This window comes from Danio rerio, chromosome 4 (assembly GCF_049306965.1).
Source record: "Danio rerio strain Tuebingen ecotype United States chromosome 4, GRCz12tu, whole genome shotgun sequence".
NCBI lineage: Eukaryota > Metazoa > Chordata > Actinopteri > Cypriniformes > Danionidae > Danio > Danio rerio.
The window spans coordinates 4,413,586-4,436,704 of NC_133179.1; the positions used below are offsets into that span (position 1 = coordinate 4,413,586).

The window sequence follows — 23,119 nt, forward strand, 5'->3', positions numbered from 1 at the left end:
TAATCTGAAACTACACAATTTATTGTGTTTGTTATTATTTATTTTTTTTATGTTCAATATACTTAAATTGGTCAAAACTAAATACCTTAATTCATTTAAGTTGGGACAACATGAATATTTATAGTACATTACAGCTTTCTTTTATCAGACTGATCAATAAATTAGAGCGCAGAGCGCTTTTAAATATAAATTTAAAAAAAAAAAGCTTTAGCCCTGAGGATCATGTCCCTGTGTGGAATGACAGAGGAATTGAGTTTTACGTTGTCTAATGTTTAGTCCCAGAGAGAGATATTACTGCAGTTTCACAGGGTAAAACCCAAGGGTGGTTTCCATGGTAAGAGAAACGAATATGGCAGACAGAAATTATAGTTTAATGTCATACTTTTTAAAGCATGTTTCATGTAATGTAGTCAATTTTTGTATATTTTTTTAAAATACTAATATAGTAAAATGTAGAAAAGGATTTTGCTTGCATGTTATTTTACATCTGTATTTCAGTCCATATATATATATATATATATACATATATATATATATATATATATATATATATATATATATATATATATATATATATATATATATATATATATATATATATATATGCCTATAATTTTTATTTATTTTAAATGCAAGTATTTTATTTATATATTTTTATTCATTTTTATGTACAATTTTGCTCTATATATAAAGTTTGTCTATTCATGTTTTATATATAAAAGCACAGCAAATACAAAATAAAACAATTATGTAGAATAGTAAATATGTAACCATTTATATATATAATTATATGAATAGAATATATTTTAAATGAACCATATATAAATATAATATAATATAATATAGTTTTATATAATGTAATATAATATATTATAACCCTTAGATTAAGTTAATGTATAATAATAAATAAGATGTTTAATATATAAAAAGTAATATTTTAAAATAACGTTAACATATTATTTTTTATGCTTGCACAATATAATATATAACAGTAAAGTGATTGTAACAATACATTAAATAAATAAAAAATAATATTGAGTTGATGTAAGATAAATATTTTGTAGACAACTATAATAAAATACATTAACTTCATATTTGTTCCTAAAGTGTGTATTATTAAATAAATACTATAAGTTGAAAATAATATGTACTAATCAATTGTCATGCCGCATATACTATATGGTAAAATTGTGAAGGATTATTTTAATGTAATATTTAAAATATTGCAATATAACAAAAATGCCAATAATAAAATAGTAAAGTACAATATAAATTATTTAATTTTAAAATGTATAAATGCTAAAACTGTATATATCAATGTTTAATAATTTCAAAAATCAAAATCTACAGTTAATACAATATAAAAAATGGCAATGAATAGAATAGAATAGAATAGAATAGAATAGAATAGAATAGAATAGAATAGAATAGAATAGAATACTAAAACAGAACAGAATAGAATATTGTGCTGATGATGTGCTGACTTTTGCTGCTTGTTTAAACTACTGTGCTTGTTTGACAAAGTTCGTACGCATTCTTTGGAACAACATAATTGTTTTACGTTTAATCCACTTGGGTAAAAACGGTTGAGTTAACTTAATCGATTTGTGTTGGGACATCATGAAGTTATTGTGTGGAACAATGCGTTTTTACAGTGTAGCACTTTGTAGACCATTCCGCTTTGCATGGTATTAACGAGTATGACAGCGCCGTCTGCCGGTCACTGCTATAACTACGCCGCAATCTCCTCTCCTCTTCCCATTCCTCCTCTTTCCAGTGCTCGTGCAAGTAATAATGCGGTCAGGGGAGATTTTGGGCTTCGTTGGGGCGCAACGAGTCACCGGCGACCCACGGCGTAAAATGCGCATCCAACAAAGACGCATTTACATCTGAGAGCGTCTGATAACGAGAGATAATGATGAGATCAAGACGAGCGGACAACCACAGACCCCGCGATGCGACTGCTTTACCGCAGTGGATGCGCATGTATTTTTACGGGATGCACGGGGTGACGCTGGACATCCTGCTGTCCTCAATCCACCGGTTCCTGGACCACGGTGACCCCCAGCTGCTGGGATTCTCCTCTCCATATCTGTGCGTCGTCCACTCCTTTACGCATCTCGCTTTGGAGAAGATCTACCTGCAGAAAAGATGCTTCCAAGAGCGACCTGTCGTCTTTCACCTCGTCTTCTACCCGTGCCTCTACATCTGCCTGCAGATTTTAATCGGGAATCTGGTGACATGCACCGAAAGCATCACCGTCTCCGTCACGCAGCTCACAGTGCATTACATCCTCGCTTTATATTTCGCGTATTTCTTCCATAAACGCTTCCTGGGGCTGCACTATCAAAACACCGCGGCGAAATCCCACCTAAACGCGGTGCCCGGCGTCATGCGCTTCGTCTTTTTCGGCATGCACGGCTTTCTGGATGAGGTGCTCTTCACTTCTGTGTTTAATCTCTTTGAGAAGGGAGAACTGAGGGGGCACACGTCCCTCTGGTCGTTCCTGATGTATGGGAGCTGCAGTTTTGTAGTGGAGAAGCTCTACCTTTTTCTGCACTTTAGAAGAGGATGGGGGATTTCTCGGCGCCTCCCCATATACATCTGCTTCATCTACACATGGGAGTTCAGCTGGGGCTTTACTCTCAGGCGGTTTGGAGCATGCTCCTGGGACTATTCTCACTATCCTTTTCATTTCATGGGACTGGTGACGCTGATGTATCTTCCAGGATGGGTTTGCCTGAGTCTGTATCAGGACGTCTTGTCGAATGTTCTGCTCAGGATTGTGTATGATGGCAAGAGTTGGTGCCAATGGATGCCTGGTGCCAAAAGGGAAGCTTGAAGAAAACACGGATGTTGGGGTTTTCTTAATATAACCTCCCAGGACCAGCACAAAAAATGGCATTTGAATATTTCATACATGGAAACACTCTCTAAAATAAACAAAGAGAGAGATAGGTGTCACTTGGGCAGTATATTTACATCTTTGAACATGAAATGGTGTATACTGCTGGTACTCTGAAAAAAAAAATGGTTCATTGGATCTACTGTTTTTTTGTAAGGTAAGTGGTTGCAAATAAATATTATAGAGTTGAATTTAAACAAATAAATCAAGTTGAACTTTACTACATTTAATTTGTTTGGTTAAATTCAGCCCATATAAATTGTTTGAAACCAGTTAGCTTAAAAAATAGTAAATCTGAGTCCAGTGGCCCCTTTCCATAGAGTAGGACGGTTCGGTGCAGTATGATATGGTACACTTTTTATTGCCTATTTCCACAGAACAAATTAGTACATTAAGTGTACATTTTAGTATCCAAAAAGTACGAAAGTGTCCTTTTATAAAGGTACTGCGCTGGTGACAGCTCTCATCTTTATTTTTTGAGAGTGTATAGGGCTCGTTGTCACTCCGTTTTTAGTTTTAAATGTCAATGTTTGTATAGAGATATAGAACAAAACATAAAAACAAATACAATTGAAGTCAGAATTATTAGCCCCCCTTTAATTTATTATTATTTAATTATTTGTTTTTGTTTTTTTGTCTTTTTAAAATATTTTCCAAATGATGTTTAACATGCAGAGCAAGGACATTTCCACAGAATGTCTGATAATATTTTTTCTTCTGGAGAAAGTCTTATTTGTTTCATTTCGGCTAGAATAAAAACAGTTTTTAATTTTTCTAAAATCCATTTTAAGGTCAATATTATTAGCCCCTTCATGCTATATTTTTCCAATAGTCTATAGAACAAACCATCATTGTAAATAACTTGGCTAATTACCCTAACCTGCCTAGTTACCCTAATTAACCTAGTTAAGCCTTTAAATGTCACTTTAAGCTGTATAGAAGTGTCTTGAAAAAGATCTAGTCAAATATTATTTACTGTTGCCATGGCGAAAATAAAATAAAGCGGTTATTAGAAATGAGTTATTAAAACTATTATGTTTAGAAATGTGTTGAAAAAAATCTTCTCTCTGTTAAACAGATATTGAGGGAAAAATAACAGGGGGGCTCATAATTCTGACTTCAACTGCATATACAGTCATTTGAATGTGTCACACAGCACATAGAGTAATATGGAGAGGGGTCTGGATGCAGACCTAGTGCATATGCAAACTGAGCTGCATGCAATGCTTTTTTAATAGGCTCATCCATCCCTACCACTTGCGTTGCTGAGAGATGCAATCTCAGCTTGCATCATAAAGGCTGCATCCAGATACTATTGGTAAGTCACAATGGGGACCTAAATTAATGACATTAAATGGATAGTTCACCCTAAAAGGAAATTTTCCAAGGTCATTTAGTTCAAGAATTTCTTTCTTTTATTAAAGACAAGACTATATATACATATATATAGTAATATAGTAATAATATAATATATAGAATATAATATTATATATAGAGTAATAATATGATGAATAATTATTAATTTTATTAATATATTATTATTATTATTTATTACGTCATATGATATGCCATAACTCGGTAACACTTTACTTTTATATACATAGTGTATTATAAAAAACGTATTCCATTGATAATGTATTTTAAAACACAATGCATTGTATGAACTCATGAATAATGATACTGCTAGTTATAACTTGTGTCTCATTTTAGAAAGTAGGATGCTTTAAATTACCCAAATTCTGATGCAACAGAATCTGCATACATTACAATGCATTTAACGACAATTATTAATGCAAAAATATCAGTGAAGTGTTACCAATTAATAATTTACACCACTAACATTTGGTATCAGAGAAAAGTGCAGGATACGAACATATTCAAATGTTCTCCGAGGTTTAAAACATGAACTGCTGGATCTCAGGGGGATTCTTGTACCAGCGTTTCACCCTCAGAGAAGTGTTTCCTCAGAGAAACGAGCGTAGCTGCTTTAGCACCGTTAATGTGCTTTTAAATCTAATGAACCTTATGAACTGCCATTGCACAAACACACACACAGCAGGATTTCACAAATTACTAACACAAATAACACCGCTGGGCATTGATGGTTATTGAATATTGGGCGTCTGGATGATTGTTTTACTGCATGATGGAGTAACTGCATGCGTCGGGATTGTGCATGTCGAGACAGCAGCGTCTGATTCTCCCTGATAATGAGCCGCTGTAACTGTAGCTGAATCTCAGATAAACTGTGACTTTTTACAGAGAAATTCCTTTAACTTTTATCAGAACGAGAGCAACTGAGTGCCTTCATATTATTGCTTTAGGCAGCTGGACATCTGTAATCCAATCTCTGTTGAAGCATTAAAGGGGTAGTTCACTCAAAAAATGTAAATTTGCTCACTATTTACTCTCAAGTGAATCCAAACTTTCATTTTTTTTCTGTTGAACACTAAATAATGGAAGTCCACTGCATAATACATATGCTAGAATAGTTGGTGGTTCATTCCCCTGTGGCGACCCTTAATAAATAAGGGACTAATCCGAAGGAAAATTAACAAATGAACACTAGATACCCTAACGAAAGATCCACTTATTGTCATAGTAGGAAAAACAAATACCTGGAAGTCAGTGGTTACATGTATGCAACATTTTTCAAAGTATCTTCTTTTGTGTTTAACAGGAAAAAAAAGAGACTCATGGAAAAAAAAGTAAAGGGTGAGTAAATGATGACCAGATTGAAATTTGTGGGTGAACTATCCCTTTAAAATTAACAAGTTCAGAGATATCTCAATTCTTTCTTTTGTAAAATCAAGGAGCAACGAAGAACTATTGTTAGATCGTGGTACTAGAATCTCTACGGCAGCTAAAGCTAAGCATTTATGAATGACTCTGTCTCAAAATATACTGATATTTTATAAACAGTTCATCTTTATCAAACCTATGAGCACCGTGCACTGTGAATTACTATACTGTGATCCTCATACGAGTCTGTTAATGGCTGGAAGTCAAAAGTTGGGAGTATTTTTGAGAAAGAGAAGTCTGTTATGCTTATCAATCATAATTGATCGTAATCAAGCACTTAATTAGCATACTAGAATGAGTTCAGTGCATAGCACTGTCACTTAACGGCACGAAGGTCGCAGGTTCGAGTCCTGTGCCAGTTGGCATGTCTGTGTGGAGTATGCATGTTCTCCTCGTGGATTTCCTCCGGGTGCTCTGGTTTTCCTCACACTCCAAACACATGTGCTGTAGTTGAGTTGGATAAACCAATAGTGTATGAGTAAAACATATGCTACAATAGTTGGCGGTTCATTCCACTGTGGTAACTCCTGATGAATAAGGGACTAAACCAAAGGAAAATGAATAAATGAATGATTTCCAAAGGACCAAGTGACTTCAGATGAACATTGAAGATTCTGATTAATATTGCTGAATCTTGTGATATAAATTAGGCTTAGCGTACGTTCACACCGAAAGCGGCGAGAGCGTCAAAGTAGCCGGAAGTCATTCATTTTCAATGAGAGCCGGGCGGGGATAAGAGTAGAGGAGAGTTGAAATCAAGTCAACTTTATGGTAATGAGCTATGACGCGGTTCGGCGGCAACCAATCAGAATGAAGAAGTCCACCGCTTGATAGAAGTTCAGAGAACACAGAACTGTGAACTTTGGTTCCGACCACAGTTGTTCCCAAGGGTTTGATGATTGTGGTCGTCGGATTTACAATGTTTTCAAAGGAACATGCATTAAATAAGTTACTGGCGAGTTACTGATGTTCATTAAAGTTATATAAATTTATCTCAAACAAGCGGGAAACTCACGCGACTTGACAGTACTAAACAGTATAGCTGCTTCAGGATATTTCAGACATATGGACACATATTGAATAAATAAAGCAAAGCCACACCAGACGCAACTTAATCTTCCATTGTTATATGAATTTGATAAGAAGTGCGCAACATTTTCAAGCTAGAAACATGTTTTATGCAGGAATGTAACTGATATGCTGCAACGGCTCCTTTAAATACGAGATCAATGTAGCGAGTTTAGACGCTCTCGCCGCTTTCGGTGTGAACGTACGGTTAGTCTTTATCTCAGAGGTTGCCACAGCTATTTCAGCTATGTTTTAAGCAGCAGATGCCCTTCCAGCTGCAACCTAATAGTGGGAATCACCCATACACTCTCCTATTTACTCTTACACTCATACACCACAATCAAATTCACCTACAGCGCATGTGTTTGGACTGTGGGGGAAACCGGAGCACCCGGAGGAAACCCACACCAACACGGGGAGAACATGCAAACTCCACAGAGAAATGCCAACTGGCCCAGCTAGAACTCGAACCAGTGACCTTCTTGCTGTGAGACGACATTGCTAACCATCGAGTTATTTCAAGTTATGATAATTATTCACAGCATTGCTGTCTATTTAATGCAGAAATATTGAATTATTCCGAACTTTTGAACTCCTGCTTTTTTTAACTCTTTGTGAAAGATTCATTTTCCAAAAGAGAAACTGCCAAAGCTTAGAATTATAAATCTTCAGCCTCAAAACTCGGAGAGGAATAGATATGCTTTCTAAGAATGACATTGTGTACTGTGAACAAAAGTGTCTTCATGCATGTGCTCACTTTCTTGATGTAAAGGCTCTCGGCAGCTTCTCAAATGTACTGTTTTTGTTTCCCTCTGGATTTAAGAGGAAAATACTTTATGTAATCGCAGGAATGGGTTGGTGATGATTGTTATCATGTCACGTTTGTTTACGCACTTACCCAAACGGCTAGATCACTTTAAAGGGATAGCTCAACCAAAAATGATCTCTTCTCCTTGTGTGGTTTTACTAGAAAACCACATAGAGGAGATATTTTGAAGAATGCTGGTTGCTTGAACACATTAAATTCCTTAGAAGAAATCAAGTTTACTATGGAAGCCAGTGGGTGTTACTAGCATTCTTCAAAATGTCTTCGTTTGTGTTGAACAGAAGGAAGGAACTCAAATAAGATTGAAACAATTGGGCTAAAAACATAGAATAGTTGGCGGTTCATTCCGCTGTGGCGACCCCTCATAAATAAGACTAAGCCGAAGGAAAATAAATGAATGAATAAGTAAACGATGACAGAATTGTACATTTTTGGGTGAACTATCCCTTAATTGAGTCTTTATTTATTAAGTTTTCAATTTGTAGCACATCTTTTTGTTTGTCTCAGACTATGCACTCGTCATCACACTGAACAAATTAAAGAGATGAAGTATAATGTGTGTGTGTGTGTGTGGTGTATCTGAGTGTTGTTATGGTGACTGCTCTCGATGCTCTGGTCCACGCAAGAGAGATTTGGCTGTCACGCTGAAGGGACCTGCTTACTTTCCACATCTGACGTCAAGAAACAAAACAGGCTGGTTTACATACACACGTCTCAAGTGATTGTTGTCTCTTAAGACTCGATCCACTAGAAGAGATGATCAAATGAATGCTAATTATATCTATATGCTGACCAAAGCGTGCCGTTATACTGTTTTATTGGTCTCCTACACACTGAAAATTAGATGATTAAAGGGATTTACTAATTGTTTTTAAGGTAGGTAGTTGCAAACAGTTTATATTTGCTGCATTTAAACAAATTAAGTTGAACATAACTACATTTCATTTGTTTAAATTAGCTCATTGAGTGCAGTACTTACAGTAGATTTACCTTTAATCAAGATCCAAACACTTCAGTATTCTTACTGTAGTATCCAGACTGAGAGTCTACTCTTCTCTGATTGGTCAGTTGACCCTACTCTGAATTGTCAGATGGGCTCTGATTGGTCAAATGTTCCTACTCTGCTTCAAATGATCATACTCTGCTCTGAGTGGTCAGATGACCCTATATTGCTGTGATTGGTCAGATGGCCTAGTCTGTTATGGCTGGTCAGATGGCTCTACTCTGCTCTGATTGGTCAGTAATCAAACACTCATTACCATATGCGGATTTCAGCTCTTCCTCATCACTAAACACACTGATATGAACAGTAAGTCTGCTCTACTCTACTATTTATTCTTTTAAAGTGCATGTACATTTTGAATTTCTGCCATCTAAACAACCCAAAACAAAGTCTTACAAGTTATAAGTTATTTTTTTAGAGAGATGTTTGCTAAAGTCTTTAAACTTTAGGTCCCACTTTATATTAAGTGTCCTGAACTACTATGTACTTGTATTAAAGTATAAATACAATGTACTTACCGTGTTAAAAATGTATCTGAGTACACTTGGGGTGCTCTTAAGTTGGGATAGGGGTTGGGTTATGAACAGGTTTGGTGGCATGGGTAGGTTTAAGGGTGGGTTAAGGTGTAAGGGATGGTCAACAGTGTATTTACAAATGTAACTACTGAAGTTAGTTACAGGTGTAGTTACATACAGGTATTTATTCAAGCATAAGTACACAGTAAATACATGTATTTACACAATAAGTACATTGTAACAAACTATGAAGTCTTCTGTAAGTACATATTAGTTAAGGCCACTTAATATAAAGTGGGACCAAACTTTATAGCCAGTTTCAATTACAAAATCAAAACAAGATAATAAAACAACCAATAAAAAACTACTGAACCATGAATTAAAGATAGTAAACAAAAGCTTAACACTTCCTAGATCTAGAATAACATGCAACAAATGTATAATTTAAAGCATGCATTAATTACGTAAAATAATGCAAACTGTTTAAATAGGAAACATTTATTTCTGTTACCTTTTCAACCACTAACACTAACAAAGTTGACATTTTCCATCATTTTATGCTGGCTCAAGATGCTAACCTCAAACCAAATATCTCAAGGCATGTCTTTAATATAATTGTATGTGGTTTTTCATCATGATATTGAATGAGAAATTTGTTGATATAACACAGTAGCAGAGTTGACATATATCGAGTCTACTATTGGTGTATTCCAGGGATGCCCAAACTCAGTCCTGGAGGGCCGGTGTCTTGCAGATTTTAGCTCCAACATGCCTCAACACACCTGCACGGATGTTTCTAGAAAGCCTAGTAAGAGCTTGATTAGGTAGCCCAGGTGTGTTTGATTACTAAACTAAGTTTTGCAGGACACCGGCACTCCAGGACAGAGTTTGGGCATCTCTGCTGTATCCTAAACATTTTGTTGGAATTAATGACAGAATAATAATGACATGCATAATGCTTTCCAGAGTTTCCCGCAAGAGGAAGTGACATCACTTGTAAGTCAAATGCTTTTACAATCAGCACTTTACAGATTGCCACATGCCTTTTCATAATGTAACAGAGTCGACCAGAATGTGGGAGTTGTTCAAACTACTTATTTTAAAATTAGCTAGAACAACACAATTCTCGAGATTTTGAATAGTTGACGGCATAATTCTTCAATTCTTCTTATGTGCAATCCACCTAAATTTATGTTATGTTAGCTTGATGGATTTGTGTTGGGACAACATGAATAAATAGCCTGATCTCACGAGAAAACGTAAATATTTTACGTTTTGGCAGTTTAGTGGCTAATTCGTACAAATTCGTACGAGTTCAGTCGTAAGAAATTGTACGATTTTAAAAAGGAGGCGTGGCACCTAACCCCACCTCTAAACCCAACCGTCATTGGGGGATGAGCAAATCGTACTAAAATGTACGAATTAGATCGTACAAATTTGTACGAATTAGCCACTAAATGAAAACGTTACACTGTAAAAAATAAATCTGTAAAATTTACGGTAAAAAAACGGCATTACGGTAAAAAATAACATACGGTAAAAAAATTTCATTTTTACGGTAAATTACCGTATTTTAATAATTTATCGAGGTAATATGTCTGTATTTTGAATGATCAACATCTACACATCTTTTGTTACAAAGTTAGACACGTTAGCACACCCACATGCAGGTGGTGATGATGAAGTTACATAATGAGCCAATGCTCATCATAATCAACATTTCCCACAAGCAGAAAAGACTATCAGCATATAGAAGGTGCTCAGTGTCATTCACACAGCTACTAAACACCAGTATGGTAACACGCATAAAATTAAAGTCATGAAATAAACATTGTTTATCAACATTAGATGTAACATAAATCTCTAATGTACATAACTGATGGGAAAACAACTAAAAAGATCCATATTAATGTCAACCAAATGCATAAAAAGTTATGTGCCATGCAGGGAATTCTGGGAAAGTCAATTTACGGTTATTCGGCGTATATATTAAGGAAATATACCGTTAACCAGGTAACGGATTTGTACTGTAGCATTTTTACAGTTTTTTACCGTTGAAATCACAGCAATTTTTTTACAGTGTACGAATTGCCGTAAGATTGTGTTGGAATAAATCGTGTGGAACCCTGGGTTTTTTACAGCGTAGTTGAATAGATACACAAAAAATAAAATTATACTTAGTTATTTCATGATAATTGAAGAAGAATAAGGTTCAGGAACTCAAAGTAATCAAAATAATGAAAAGGTAATTTAGTTTAGTTCAACTTAGATGAGTTAAAGTTATTTTAAGTTAATATTTTCAAGCCGAAATATCCCTAAATACATAAATAACCTTAAGAAAAGTTTTGTAAATTCAATGAATAATGTTTTTCAGTTACATTTCTTCATAAAGCAATGGATGCATGGTACTATTTAAGATCACCATAAGGACGTTGTCTTAAGTAAAGGATAAAGCATAGACTCTAATCTGCTTTAGTGTTTAACTGGGCTTTACTAAATACCCCTGCTGCCTTTCTTTCACCCTAAGTTTAAGCACTTGGAAGAAAACATCTGCTGTTTCAGTAATGAGCAGTGCGCATGGATCCATTCATTCCCTTGCGAATCATTAGTAATCTGTTTAGAAACAACCTCAAGTTTTTGTAATCAGTGTGTGTGTGTGGAATGAATGGCTTTCAGGAAGTGTTTCTCCGGGGTGCCAATAAGCAGTTCTCACTCTCGGCACACACACACACACACACAATATTTACATTTTTATTTCAATAGTCAAACGATATTCAAAGTGTCGAACGCAGGGTCTCGTGCAGCTGCAGCTTTGGCTTTTTTTTTCTCTTCTTTCAGGCTGACTCGCCACAACATGATACAGTAAAAGGAACTGTGATGTGTTGATGGTGCTGCTGGGTTTTGTTGTCACAGAAATGAATATTCTGGCATCAGTTACAACCAGTTTGCGACTAGTATGAGCTTCTTTCTTCTGTGAAAAGAAGATAGAAAAGAAGATAGTTTGATGAGTGCAGGCAGTCAAAGAGCGTTCAAATGATGATGAATTATGAAAGTCAACAGCAACTCAAGTATCCAAAATAATCGCATCCAAAGTAAACGTTTGTTTTGACCTAATGGTGTGTGTAGTGTGTACATTTATTATGTATATACAGTATAAATGCACACATGTATATGCATATATTTGAGATAATATTTATTTATATTTAAATATAAAATGTATTTGTATATGATTCAAATTATATATCAATATACAAAATAGCTATGAAAGTAAATAGTTTAATATAATGCACACACATATGTTGTCAGAGCATTCATTATGGATGCAATTAATCATGCTTTATACACAAAAACAAAGTACAAGGCACTTGAAAAAGTAGGTGAAAATAATAATGCCATAAATGTTTTGTTGTTTTTGGTTTTTTCATCTGTAAAGTATTGCTATTTTAAGGAAAATTAGGATTGGGTTTATTTTGTTTATATGCACATTACTCCCAATTTTTCATTTCTCAAAGTCAGCAATTTCAACACGCTGTTAAAAAACAAATCCTGCAATTGTTTCCGATATTTTTTATGATTACTCTAATTGTATGTCTATATGTTTATTTAAATAATAGAAATGGGAGTTGAAATTAAGCTGTAAAAATGTTTATAGAATTATTATAGTTATTATTATTATTATTATTATTATTATTATTATTAAATAATTGTAATATTATTATTATTAAATAATTGTATTATTATTATTAATATTATTATTATCATTGTTCATTATTATTATTATTATTATTATTAAAAAAATTGTATGGTTATTATTATTATTATTATTATTACTATTATTATTATAAAATAATTGTATTATTTTATTATTAATAATATTATTATCATTATTCATTATTATTATTATTATTATTATTATTATTATTATTATTATTATTATTAATATTATTTAACAAATTGTATGGTTATTTTTAATATTATTATTATTATTATTATTATTAAATTTATTATTACTATTATTATTATTATTATTATTAAATAATTATATTATTATTATTAAATTTATTATTATTATTTTTATAGTATACAGTAATATTAAAATGTTAAAGCATACATTGCACCTATAACTGACTTGGAATTGAAAATTTTGTTCTATATGAAGCAATTACCAATCAGATTATATAAAAAAGCCCAATGTGGCTATCTTGCATGCAAATAATAATAACTATGAGTATTTAAAAAGTAACGATCCTAAAATAGACTTAATATAAGAACAAAACAGGAGATATTTTTGTTAGAATCACCCATTGTCCTGAACATAGATACATATGAGGCTTTATTAATGGCTGTAGTTTTTAATATGGGACATATTAAGCCATATGATGTAGGCTTCACTGTATCAATAATATAATTAATGTCAATGTCAGTTTTAATTTCTATAGCAGTATTAAACAACCAAAGGTTGACCAATGTGCTGCACAATACAAATCACAAAAAAAAAAGAAATAAAATTGTAGCTAAAACAAACTATTCACATTAATAAAATGCCAAATAAAAAGGTAACTTTTCAACTTAGATTTAAAAACAGATATTATAAAATATTGTACAGTGTATTTGAGAAAAGGTCTCCCAACATACGCCAGTGTTGATGAGAGATTGTTGTTCACAGTTCAGATCAGCAGGACACTGCTCAGTTCTTCCAGGTCAGCGAGTGTGAGCTTCTCTATTCTCCTTTTCTGAGAGTCTCTGTTCTCACACACTGGAGTTTAACAGCGGCAGTCTAGCGGCTGATATTTCTGTTGAGATGAAACAGCCTCAGGAAGAGGAAGAGAACTGAAACAAGATTGGATAATGTACAATTAAAGACAAAATGATTCCCCCTACTGTAAAAATAAGAATTATTTCCTGAGTCATGTTTAGTAGAGATTTTTCTATTTTCACAGTATACTGGAAAACATGATGTCTGCAAAACTGTTGCAAACTATGTATTTGTGTTAAATTGAAACAAATTAAATAAATAAAAATTCTACTTAATTTGTTTGTTAAAAAATCAGCCCAATAAATTGTTTACAGCCACCTAATGTAAAAAAAATGAGTAAATCAAAGGAATCATTTCTGAATATTTTTTTTCAGTGTATTTCCTATTATTCTCCCAGAGAAAGTTCATTTACACTTTAAAAAATGATGGGTTGCACACGATTCCTTCATGTTGTCCCAAGACAAATCAATTAAGTTAACTTAAGTGAAGTGCATTGAACATAAAGCAATTCGGTTGCCAAGAATTGTGTTGATTCAACTCATTTTAAATAAGTAGTTTGTCCAAGCAGCAAAAAAAAAAAAACTTTTTTGAGCCTAATATTTAATATTTATTTTAATATTAAATATTTAAATATATTAAATATTTATTTATTTGATATAATATTTACATATTATTTTTATTATATTTATATTAAATATAGAAACAGCTAAGGTTACAGAACAAACCTCTGTTGTCTAATGGCATCTAATTAACCTTTCCTTGTTAACCTAATTATAGTTAAAAAGATAAATCATCCAAAAATTTTATTTGACAGAGTATTTTCTCTCTCTCAAGTGGTTCCAAACCTTTATGAGATTCTTTCGTCTGTTAAGCACAAAAGAAGATATTTTGAAGAATGCTGAAAACCTGTAACCCTTAATTTTCATTAGTTTTTCCCTATATGTAAGTCAATGTTTACAGGTTTTCAGCTTTCTTCAAAATAACTTCTTTTTTTTTCATCTGAAACTCCATAAAGCTTTTGAACAACCAGAAGGTGCCATTTAAAACATAAGCACACTGGAAAACTGAAACCCAGTATACTGTAAATACCCAAAAGTTCTGATTGAAAATGACAATTGACGAACAGAGAAGGCCAAATCGGAGCACTTACTCTGGTCCCCTGGGCTCTATATGCTGGTTGGGGAAATTCTAAATTGAGCCCAAACACTCTATTACAATTGGCTTAAGATCGGCAACCGAAATTTGAGACATTGCAACCTGCAAAACCTGGGGAAAAAAGAAAATAGCAATTGGCATAACAATATAATTTCCTGTTAATTACAATAACGTACGTTTCTCTTTACCACTATAAGTGAAAAACTAAACAAAACAAATGAGATCTTCCCTATTGATTATATCTGGGTCTTGCACAAACACCACAGTCAGTCTAACAGTATTTCAGTGTGCAGAAGATATAGCTCTTTTTACAGTAATTAATCATGCTGCATGCCTTAATTTCACAATCAAATTCTGAATACAACATATTACTGTGAATTTCACAGTTAAATCCTGTAAAGCATAGGTCTCAAACTGGATTCCTGGATTCCCGCAGCTCTGCACAGTTTTGTGTCAACCCTAATCAAACACCCCTGATCCAACAAATCGAGGTGTTCGAGAAGACTCCTGAACACTGTGAATAGTTGGATCAGCTGTGCTTGATTGAGGTTGGAACAAAACTGTGCAGAGCTGCGGGAATCCAGGAATCCAGTTTGAGACCAATGGTGTAAAGTAATACTCATGTAATTTACTGAATTGTGAAATTCTGGGAATTTCTTTTACAATAGGCTTTCCGAGTGTGCAGTTGTTGTCTGATTATTATGTTTCAGTGCTTTGTCATCGTAGTCAGCACAGTGCCCTCACAGAACGGTCCCCAGCGGTCTCAACCAGATGAAGACCCGAAGACGAGCACAGGTAAAGACAAACAGCAGTGTGATTTTACATGCTGAAACCAAATCCGCACTCATGCACACAGAATAATGGCTCTGTAACTTCAGACCTGGACGTGTATCAGCTTCTTCACCCCATGGAGCTCATATAATGTCAGTGATCAGACTTACTGACGGACACATCATATGAACATTGAACATTTTAGGGTTTAGGCTTTAAGCATCCTTTAAGCAGACAAACTTTTGTACAGCATTATTGACCCACAGTTGAGGTCAGAATTATTAACCCCCTGTTTATTTCCCCCCAATTTCTGTTTAAAGGAGAGGATTTTTTTTTTTTTTTACACATTTCTAAACATAATAGTTTTAATAACTCAATTCTATTTACTGATTTATTTTATCTTTGCCATGATGACAGGACATAATATTTGACTGGACATTTTTCAAGATACTAGTATTCAGCTTAAAGTGACATAGCTCAACTAGGTTAATTAGGCAAGTAATTAGACAAGTCATTGTATAACAGTGGTTTGTTCTGAGGACAATCAAAACATATATGACTTAATAGAGCTAATAATGTTGACCCTAAAATGGCTTTTAAAAAATGAAAACTGCTTTTATTCTAGCCGAAATAAAACATTTTAGGAATTACTGTGAAAAATTCCTTGCTCTGATAAACATCATTTGGGAAATATAATATATAATATATATAAGGAAAAATAAATTCACAAAATAATAATAATTGTGACCTCATCTTTATCAGCTGAGCACATTTCATAGCAATTTTGTTAGTATTTGAAATATAATTGTCCAATAAATATACCTCTTTCTTCATTTGTGGTAATATCACACTAAGGGGAGGATATATTATATAGTGTGTTGCATTTTAGCTATCACATATTAAATTACCAGATGGCAATGCCAATATTTATGAGGTAAAGTGTTTGTCAGTTTGTTTGTATCTATTTATATTAAATTTGATAGGGGCAAACTAAACATTATGACCAAACTGTTTTTTTAAATATACATTTATTTTTATTAACAATAAAATAAAATCTTACTGACCCTAAACAATTTAAGTATATAAAAAAATATTTTAATATATAATTTTTTTAAAGTCAATATTTATTGTGACCTCCCCTAGCACGAAGGTCATCCATTATGTTATATTATATTATATTATATTATATTATATTATATTATATTATATTATATTATATTATATTATATTATATTTAATTTAATTTAATTTAATTTAATTTAATTTAATTTAATTTAATTCAATTTTATTTTATTTTATTTTATTATATTACAAAGATTTAACATTTTAAAAAAATATTAGTGTTATTAGATATTAGTCACTAAAACTGCAAAAAATAGGTGAGGAAACATTACTGAACAGCCGTTTGTTCTGTTGCTTGCTTTTGATTAAGGAAAACCTATTCTGTTTGTCTTTGAACTAATTAAATCTAATTTAGTTTTTAGCTTCACAAATTTTTATCTTTTTTATTTTTTGCATAAATTTATACTAGTTTAAATGAGGAAATAAATACACACATGGAGAAAGTGATTTCATTTCATATTTACCATAAGAGGGCGCCACACCTCAGAGGGATTAGGGTGGATTAGGGTTTGTGTAGTATATGGCAAGCAGTTTTAACATGTATGTATGACGATTTCAGATGCACAATTCCTTATTTAAAATATAATTTTTCTCAGGTTAAGTCAATTCTCTTGTATGGTTATTAATATGTTTTTAATTGCCTTCAAATTGAAATTGATAAATATATATATATATTAGAATCTTTTTATTTTTATTTTACTAGAACTTATTTATACTAATATCTTTTCCATTAAGAGTCTTTCATTAGCTAGTAATGGTTGTTTAGTTACTTGTAAGTGTTAGAGTACTTTAACCTACTGTATCAGTTAGATACTTCACTGTAAAACAATCCTGGTTGCCTTAAATTTTCAAGTTGAATCAAATTAACCTTATGAGTCCATTGAACTTATATTAAGTTCAACTGACTTAAAACAGCTCAAGTAACTTATCAAATTAAGTTAGAACATGAATAACTTAGTTTAATAAGTTACAATGATCTAAAACATATGCTGTCAGGACTGATATATCATATAATATTTACAATGTTGTTTTTATTGTTAGATACATAATAAATAGAGACTAGCATTTGTGTCAGACCTGACTTGTAAAAATGTTACAATTTCACACTTTTGCCATTGACTTCTATGAGGATTTGTCAGTGAGATATCAAGCAACTTTTGATTAGTATGCATTGCATCTATTACACTAGTGTAAATTGTAATTATATTAATAGTTATTATTTAAATATATTAAACATATGTCCTTATTTAGTTTTGTGTATTTTGTGATTCGTGTTTTTATTATTTAATTAAGCTTTTAAATAGCATTATGAGATCTTGATCTTTCCTCCAAAAGCTTTAATGTTGAAAAGTGACTTTTATTGGCATTTTTAATCATGTGAAGTGATATATTGTCTGTTTTATGTTGTAAACTACAATACAAATCCCTTGTAATAAACTGCCTGTAGATTATTTTACAGATTTAATTCTCTCTATATTATTTATTCAACAGTATCTTGGCTCAAACTATTAAAATGTCAATAAAAGTCACTTTGTTAATCTGCAGAATTCAATTTTCAACATCAAAAGTCGACAGAGCAGAGATAAAACTCCCATAATGCAATTCACAACCTTAAATAAACAGAAAGCACCCTGTAAACTAAAATACATTCAAAAACTAATATTTTACAGTGTAGGATCAAGACAAAATAAATATTTTTATTGATAAATGATACAACAGCTTGCCATACACGCTTCCCGTTAGAAAATAGCATGTTGTTGAGTGCCACCAGGAGGACAAAAGGAGAATTACAGTCTGGTGTGTGAGGATCAAGGTCAAATAAGCGTGTGTAGTGCTGACTTCTTTAGGTCAATATTTAAGCAGCGCTGACGCTAATAAACCTGAGCTGACAGACATTCCTGCCACACTTTGCTGGTTTTGAGGATGTGACATCAGTATTTACACTGGTGTTAAAATCACTTGCCACACCCTGCTTTAAACTGGAGCTTCTGAAATATAATGCTTGACACCCTTATGTTGTTTTCATAGTGTGTGAGACCTATTGGATTGGATTTATTTCACAAGACGTGTTTATCAGTCATCAGTTTTTAATATTTTCATTGTTTTTATTTATGAACATTTATATTTATTTATGTATTATGTCATCTTTGCATCAAATTACAAGAGCAAACTACCGCTTGTGCAAAGTGTTTGAAATGCAGAGTGTATTGGGGCAGGACAGTACATTTAATGTTGTTCTCTCTTCTGGCTGCCGTTATCAGTGTCACAGATTTTTTTTTTCCTTTATAGACTTGATAACATCATCGAGTCTTTTCATATTTTAGCAAACAAGATTGTAAACAAATGATTTGTTATTTTCTCCCATTCACTGCACTCTATGTTTCCACACTGAGAAACCCGGAAATGTGAAAAGAGTCCGTTCAGCCAAATTTTTATTCATTATTTTCATCCTAAAGTGCTTCCAAACCTTTATCAGCTTCTTTATTCTGTTTAACACTAAAGAAGATGTTTTGAAAAAAGCCAAACATCTGTAACCATTGACTTCCATAGTAAAAAAAAACACATACTATGGACTTGAATGCTTACAGGCTTTCAAATTTCTTCAGGATTTCTCCTGAAGAAAAAGAAACTTAAACAGGTTTTAATTGATTTAGGGTTTTATTTGGTTATTTGGATGAATAATTAAAGACAATTAAGACTGAATATTCAGTTTTGGGGGAACTGTGCCTTTAACAAATGCAAGATGTTTCTATTAAACATGTTTTGCATGGACCTTCAGCATGCACTGAGGCGGTGAATATCTAGGTATTAGGTTTTTTTAGTGTCTCAACATATAATACAACATATGAGAACAGTTGTCAAACATCGTGGTCCTTGTCTGGTCTGTGTTTGTGGCTGTGTGTGTTTGCTAATATTGTGAGTACTTTATTAAAGACCCAAAAGCTTTAAGCAAAGGTTCTGTTAACATTACTGGAAAGATGTTTGTTCATAGCCTTAATAAAAACTGAACTTGAGCAGAAGGTGTGTTTTGCTGCAAGTTTGATTCTGATGTAATACACACTGCTGCAAACTGTATGAATGTGTGTTTGATGTGTGTGTGCTGGACAGTAGAGAGTGTGTTTAAGGAACAGCTGGTCTTCATAAGCATACTTGCTGCATAATCCAATACTGCTGTAATTCAGATGAGCACATTCAGCCTCCTCTGGCCAAGAGCGTCAGCAGAACATTATAGAGCAAATATTATGCTTGTCCTGAATCAGTCCTTGAATAGCAAACGTGCAGAACTCAAAGAAGCAAAAATAGCAGAGCAGAAGGAGGCCTGGATGTGTGAAAGGTTATAAGTGCTGTGGATTCCTGCAACTCTCATGATTTCAGATAAGAAGTTCTTATCAGTCTTTGTGTAATGAGTGTCAGTGGCTTACGGCCAGTGGGTTGACTGTCCTTTAAGCATTACTTATTGGTAGTAGATATAATTCATTTGGGGGTGGCATGGTGGCTCAGTGGCTAGCAGTGTCGCCTAACAGCAAGAAAGTCTCTGGTTCGAGTCCCAGCTGGACCAGTTGGCATTTCTGTGTGGAGTTTGCATGTTCTACCAGTGTTGGTGTGGGTTTCCTCCGGGTGCTCTGGTTTCCCTCACAGTCCAAAGACATGCACTATATTGGCTTTAATAAGTTACAATGAACTAAAAACATATGCTGCCAGGAATAATTGTGTAGAAGTGTAGAAATAAAGCAAGATAATAATAATAATGACAAGATTTATTGGCTAAAAATTAATTCCTTACACAAATAACCCTGCACCCATGCTCAAACCTTATATAATTAAAATAATGCCAAACATAACAATTAGTAATTGGCTATGTGACCACACAAAAGTAATTAACATTCAATGTACATACCATTATACACTTGTCTATGCAAAAACAAGTAAAAATAAATGCCTGAGTATTTTAAATGTACAGTCCAGCCCGAAACTATTCATACCCCTGGCAAATTTTGACTTCAAGTTATTTTAAATGTAAATGAAAGCGGATACATATTTCTTTTCCCACGATAATGCCTCTTTTACATCGTCTTATCATCTTTTAGGAGTAGCCTGTGTCATTTCTGCTCCCCCTAAAATTGCTGGTGAAATGAAAGTAACTTAAGGTCAGAATTTGGCAGGGGTATGAATAATCTCAAATTGTGTCATTCATTAATTTTTCTGCGGCTACAGTAGGTGCATTATTTATCAGGGGTCACCACAGCGAAATTAACCATCAACTATTCCAGCATACACAGCGGATGCCCTTCCAGTACAGGGAAACACCCATACACGCTCATTCACGCTCATACGCTATACTAAGTTAATCATGTTCTAACTTAATTTATGAGTTATGCAAGCAGTTTTAAGTCAGTTTAACATATTAAGTGAATTAATTCAATGAACTCATAGTTCATTTGATTCAGCTTACAATGTTAAGGCAACCAGGATTTTTTTTTTACAGTGTACCTAAGGCCTACTTGGAAAAACAAAAACAAAACAAAAAACACAAAATAAAAGCAACAAGATGAAAAAGAAGTTGAAGAAATCCATTATTCATTCATTCATTTTCTTTCTAGCTTAGTCTCTTTATTAATCAGGGGTGACCACAGCAGAATAAACCGCCAACTGCAACTTATCCAGCATATGTCATCACACTGCTGATGCCCTTCCAGCCAAGAAATTCATTAAATTATTATTATTATTATTATTATTATTATTATTATTATTATTATTATTTATCATTATTATTGTGGTTAACATTCATGTTGTTAATTATAATTATATTTTTAAAACCATTAACATACAGTGCTAGATGCTTATTCCTTAGTAAAAAATGTTTAAAAAAATATAAGCAGCAAAAAGTGAATGACACGTTTTTTTTTATATATACATTTTCAGTGTTTAAAATAACATAGATGTGATGGGGAAATATAAGATTGCTTTTAAAAAGCAGCTAAATTCCTTTGCTTTTTTTTTACTATCAAAAAGTCCTTTAAAAATAAAGCACTTGATCCTCCTGACCAGGTTTATACTATAATTTGTCCCATCCCAGACAATAAACCATTTCAAACTAATAAAAAGGTGAATAAAAGTAAAATTTTCAGTGTAATCATGTTGTCAGAGCAGAGATCGAATCCCATGAGGCAATTCAAAAGTGTAAATAAACACCTACGAATCATGAGCTAGTTCAAATGAGCTGAATCATTTGGCATTTCTGTGTGGAGTTTGCATGTTCTCCCCGTGTTGGCGTGAGTTTCTAAGTGCTCCGGTTTCCCCCACAGTCCACACATATGCACTATAGGTGAATTGAATCAACTAAATTGTGCATAGTGTATGAGTGTGTGTGTGAATGAGTGTGCATGGTTGTTTTCCAGTACTGTGTTGCGGCTGGAAGAGCATCCCCTGCGTAATACATATGCCAGAATAGTTGGTGGTTCATTTCGCTGAGTCGACCTCTGAAATAGAGACTAAGCTGAAGGTATGAATGCATCATGAGCTGTGGACAGTTCCTGACAAAACACACATTCATGACTGTCCATTAGCAGATATTTTGTTCTTTCACACTTCTAGCATATTCAGCTGTGTGTAATACTGACCGGATTCTCTCTCACACACATCTAACTGGTTTTTCAGGTTTTTGTGTATTTACCTCACGGCTCAATCATGTTTAGGAGTGACTAAAGCTTCATGCCGGGACTGGAAATTCTCCTGAGTGTTGTCAGCAGCAAATATTTTCACCACATAGCAAAACGTACACAAGAATGAAGCAATCAACACACGTTATTGAACTCGCTCTTCATCTGAAGTCAAGATTTTACCAAGCGCAAAAGAACAGACTGGTTCTTCCATGAAATAAATACATCAATTTGCATGTTTTACATGATCAACATTGACGCTTTACAGAAGTCCACACTATAATCCCTTTCAATATGGCAGCTCAAATGCCTTCGGAACGGTAAAGTCTAGATCGGATATGCGGCCGGCCGGAAGTGCGATATGCACATTAATAAAGCAGCATTTTTTTAATGACACTGTTTAACAATAATTAATATTTTTACAGTACTGTGAGGGTTGGGTTTAGGGTTGGGGTGGGGGTAGGCGTTAAAAAAAAACATTTTATTGGGTAATTTAATAGATAACATAACTAAAACTTGGTACAACTACAGTTTTT

The 23,119-nt window shown here is 33.4% G+C and overlaps 2 protein-coding genes across 4 annotated transcripts in view; both read left to right on the forward strand.

The window, feature by feature from the left end:
• The window catches only part of waslb (WASP like actin nucleation promoting factor b), a 75,581-nt gene that overhangs the window by 19,215 nt on the left and 33,247 nt on the right, over positions 1-23,119 (forward strand). Inside the window, exons 1-3 of one of the 3 annotated variants that reach the window (XM_073945807.1) lie at positions 8,859-8,910; positions 10,086-10,115; positions 15,741-15,825. In XM_073945807.1, the coding sequence (XP_073801908.1) occupies positions 15,802-15,825 (24 nt within the window). In that variant the 5' untranslated portion in view covers positions 8,859-8,910; positions 10,086-10,115; positions 15,741-15,801. Of the gene's footprint in view, positions 1-8,078; positions 10,116-15,740; positions 15,826-23,119 lie in introns of those variants that run through there. The other 2 variants (XM_073945809.1, XM_021474971.3) reach the window with 2 other exon arrangements.
• Positions 1,758-3,951, forward strand: tmem229a (transmembrane protein 229A). The gene has a single exon (XM_001334696.6). It carries the CDS (start codon positions 1,916-1,918, stop codon positions 2,840-2,842), a length of 927 nt encoding a protein of 308 aa, XP_001334732.2. The 5' UTR covers positions 1,758-1,915; the 3' UTR covers positions 2,843-3,951.

Excerpts from the sequence above, each read along its gene's own strand:
- tmem229a (XM_001334696.6), top strand. The coding sequence starts at position 1,916 with ATGATGAGATCAAGACGAGCGGACAACCACAGACCCCGCGATGCGACT.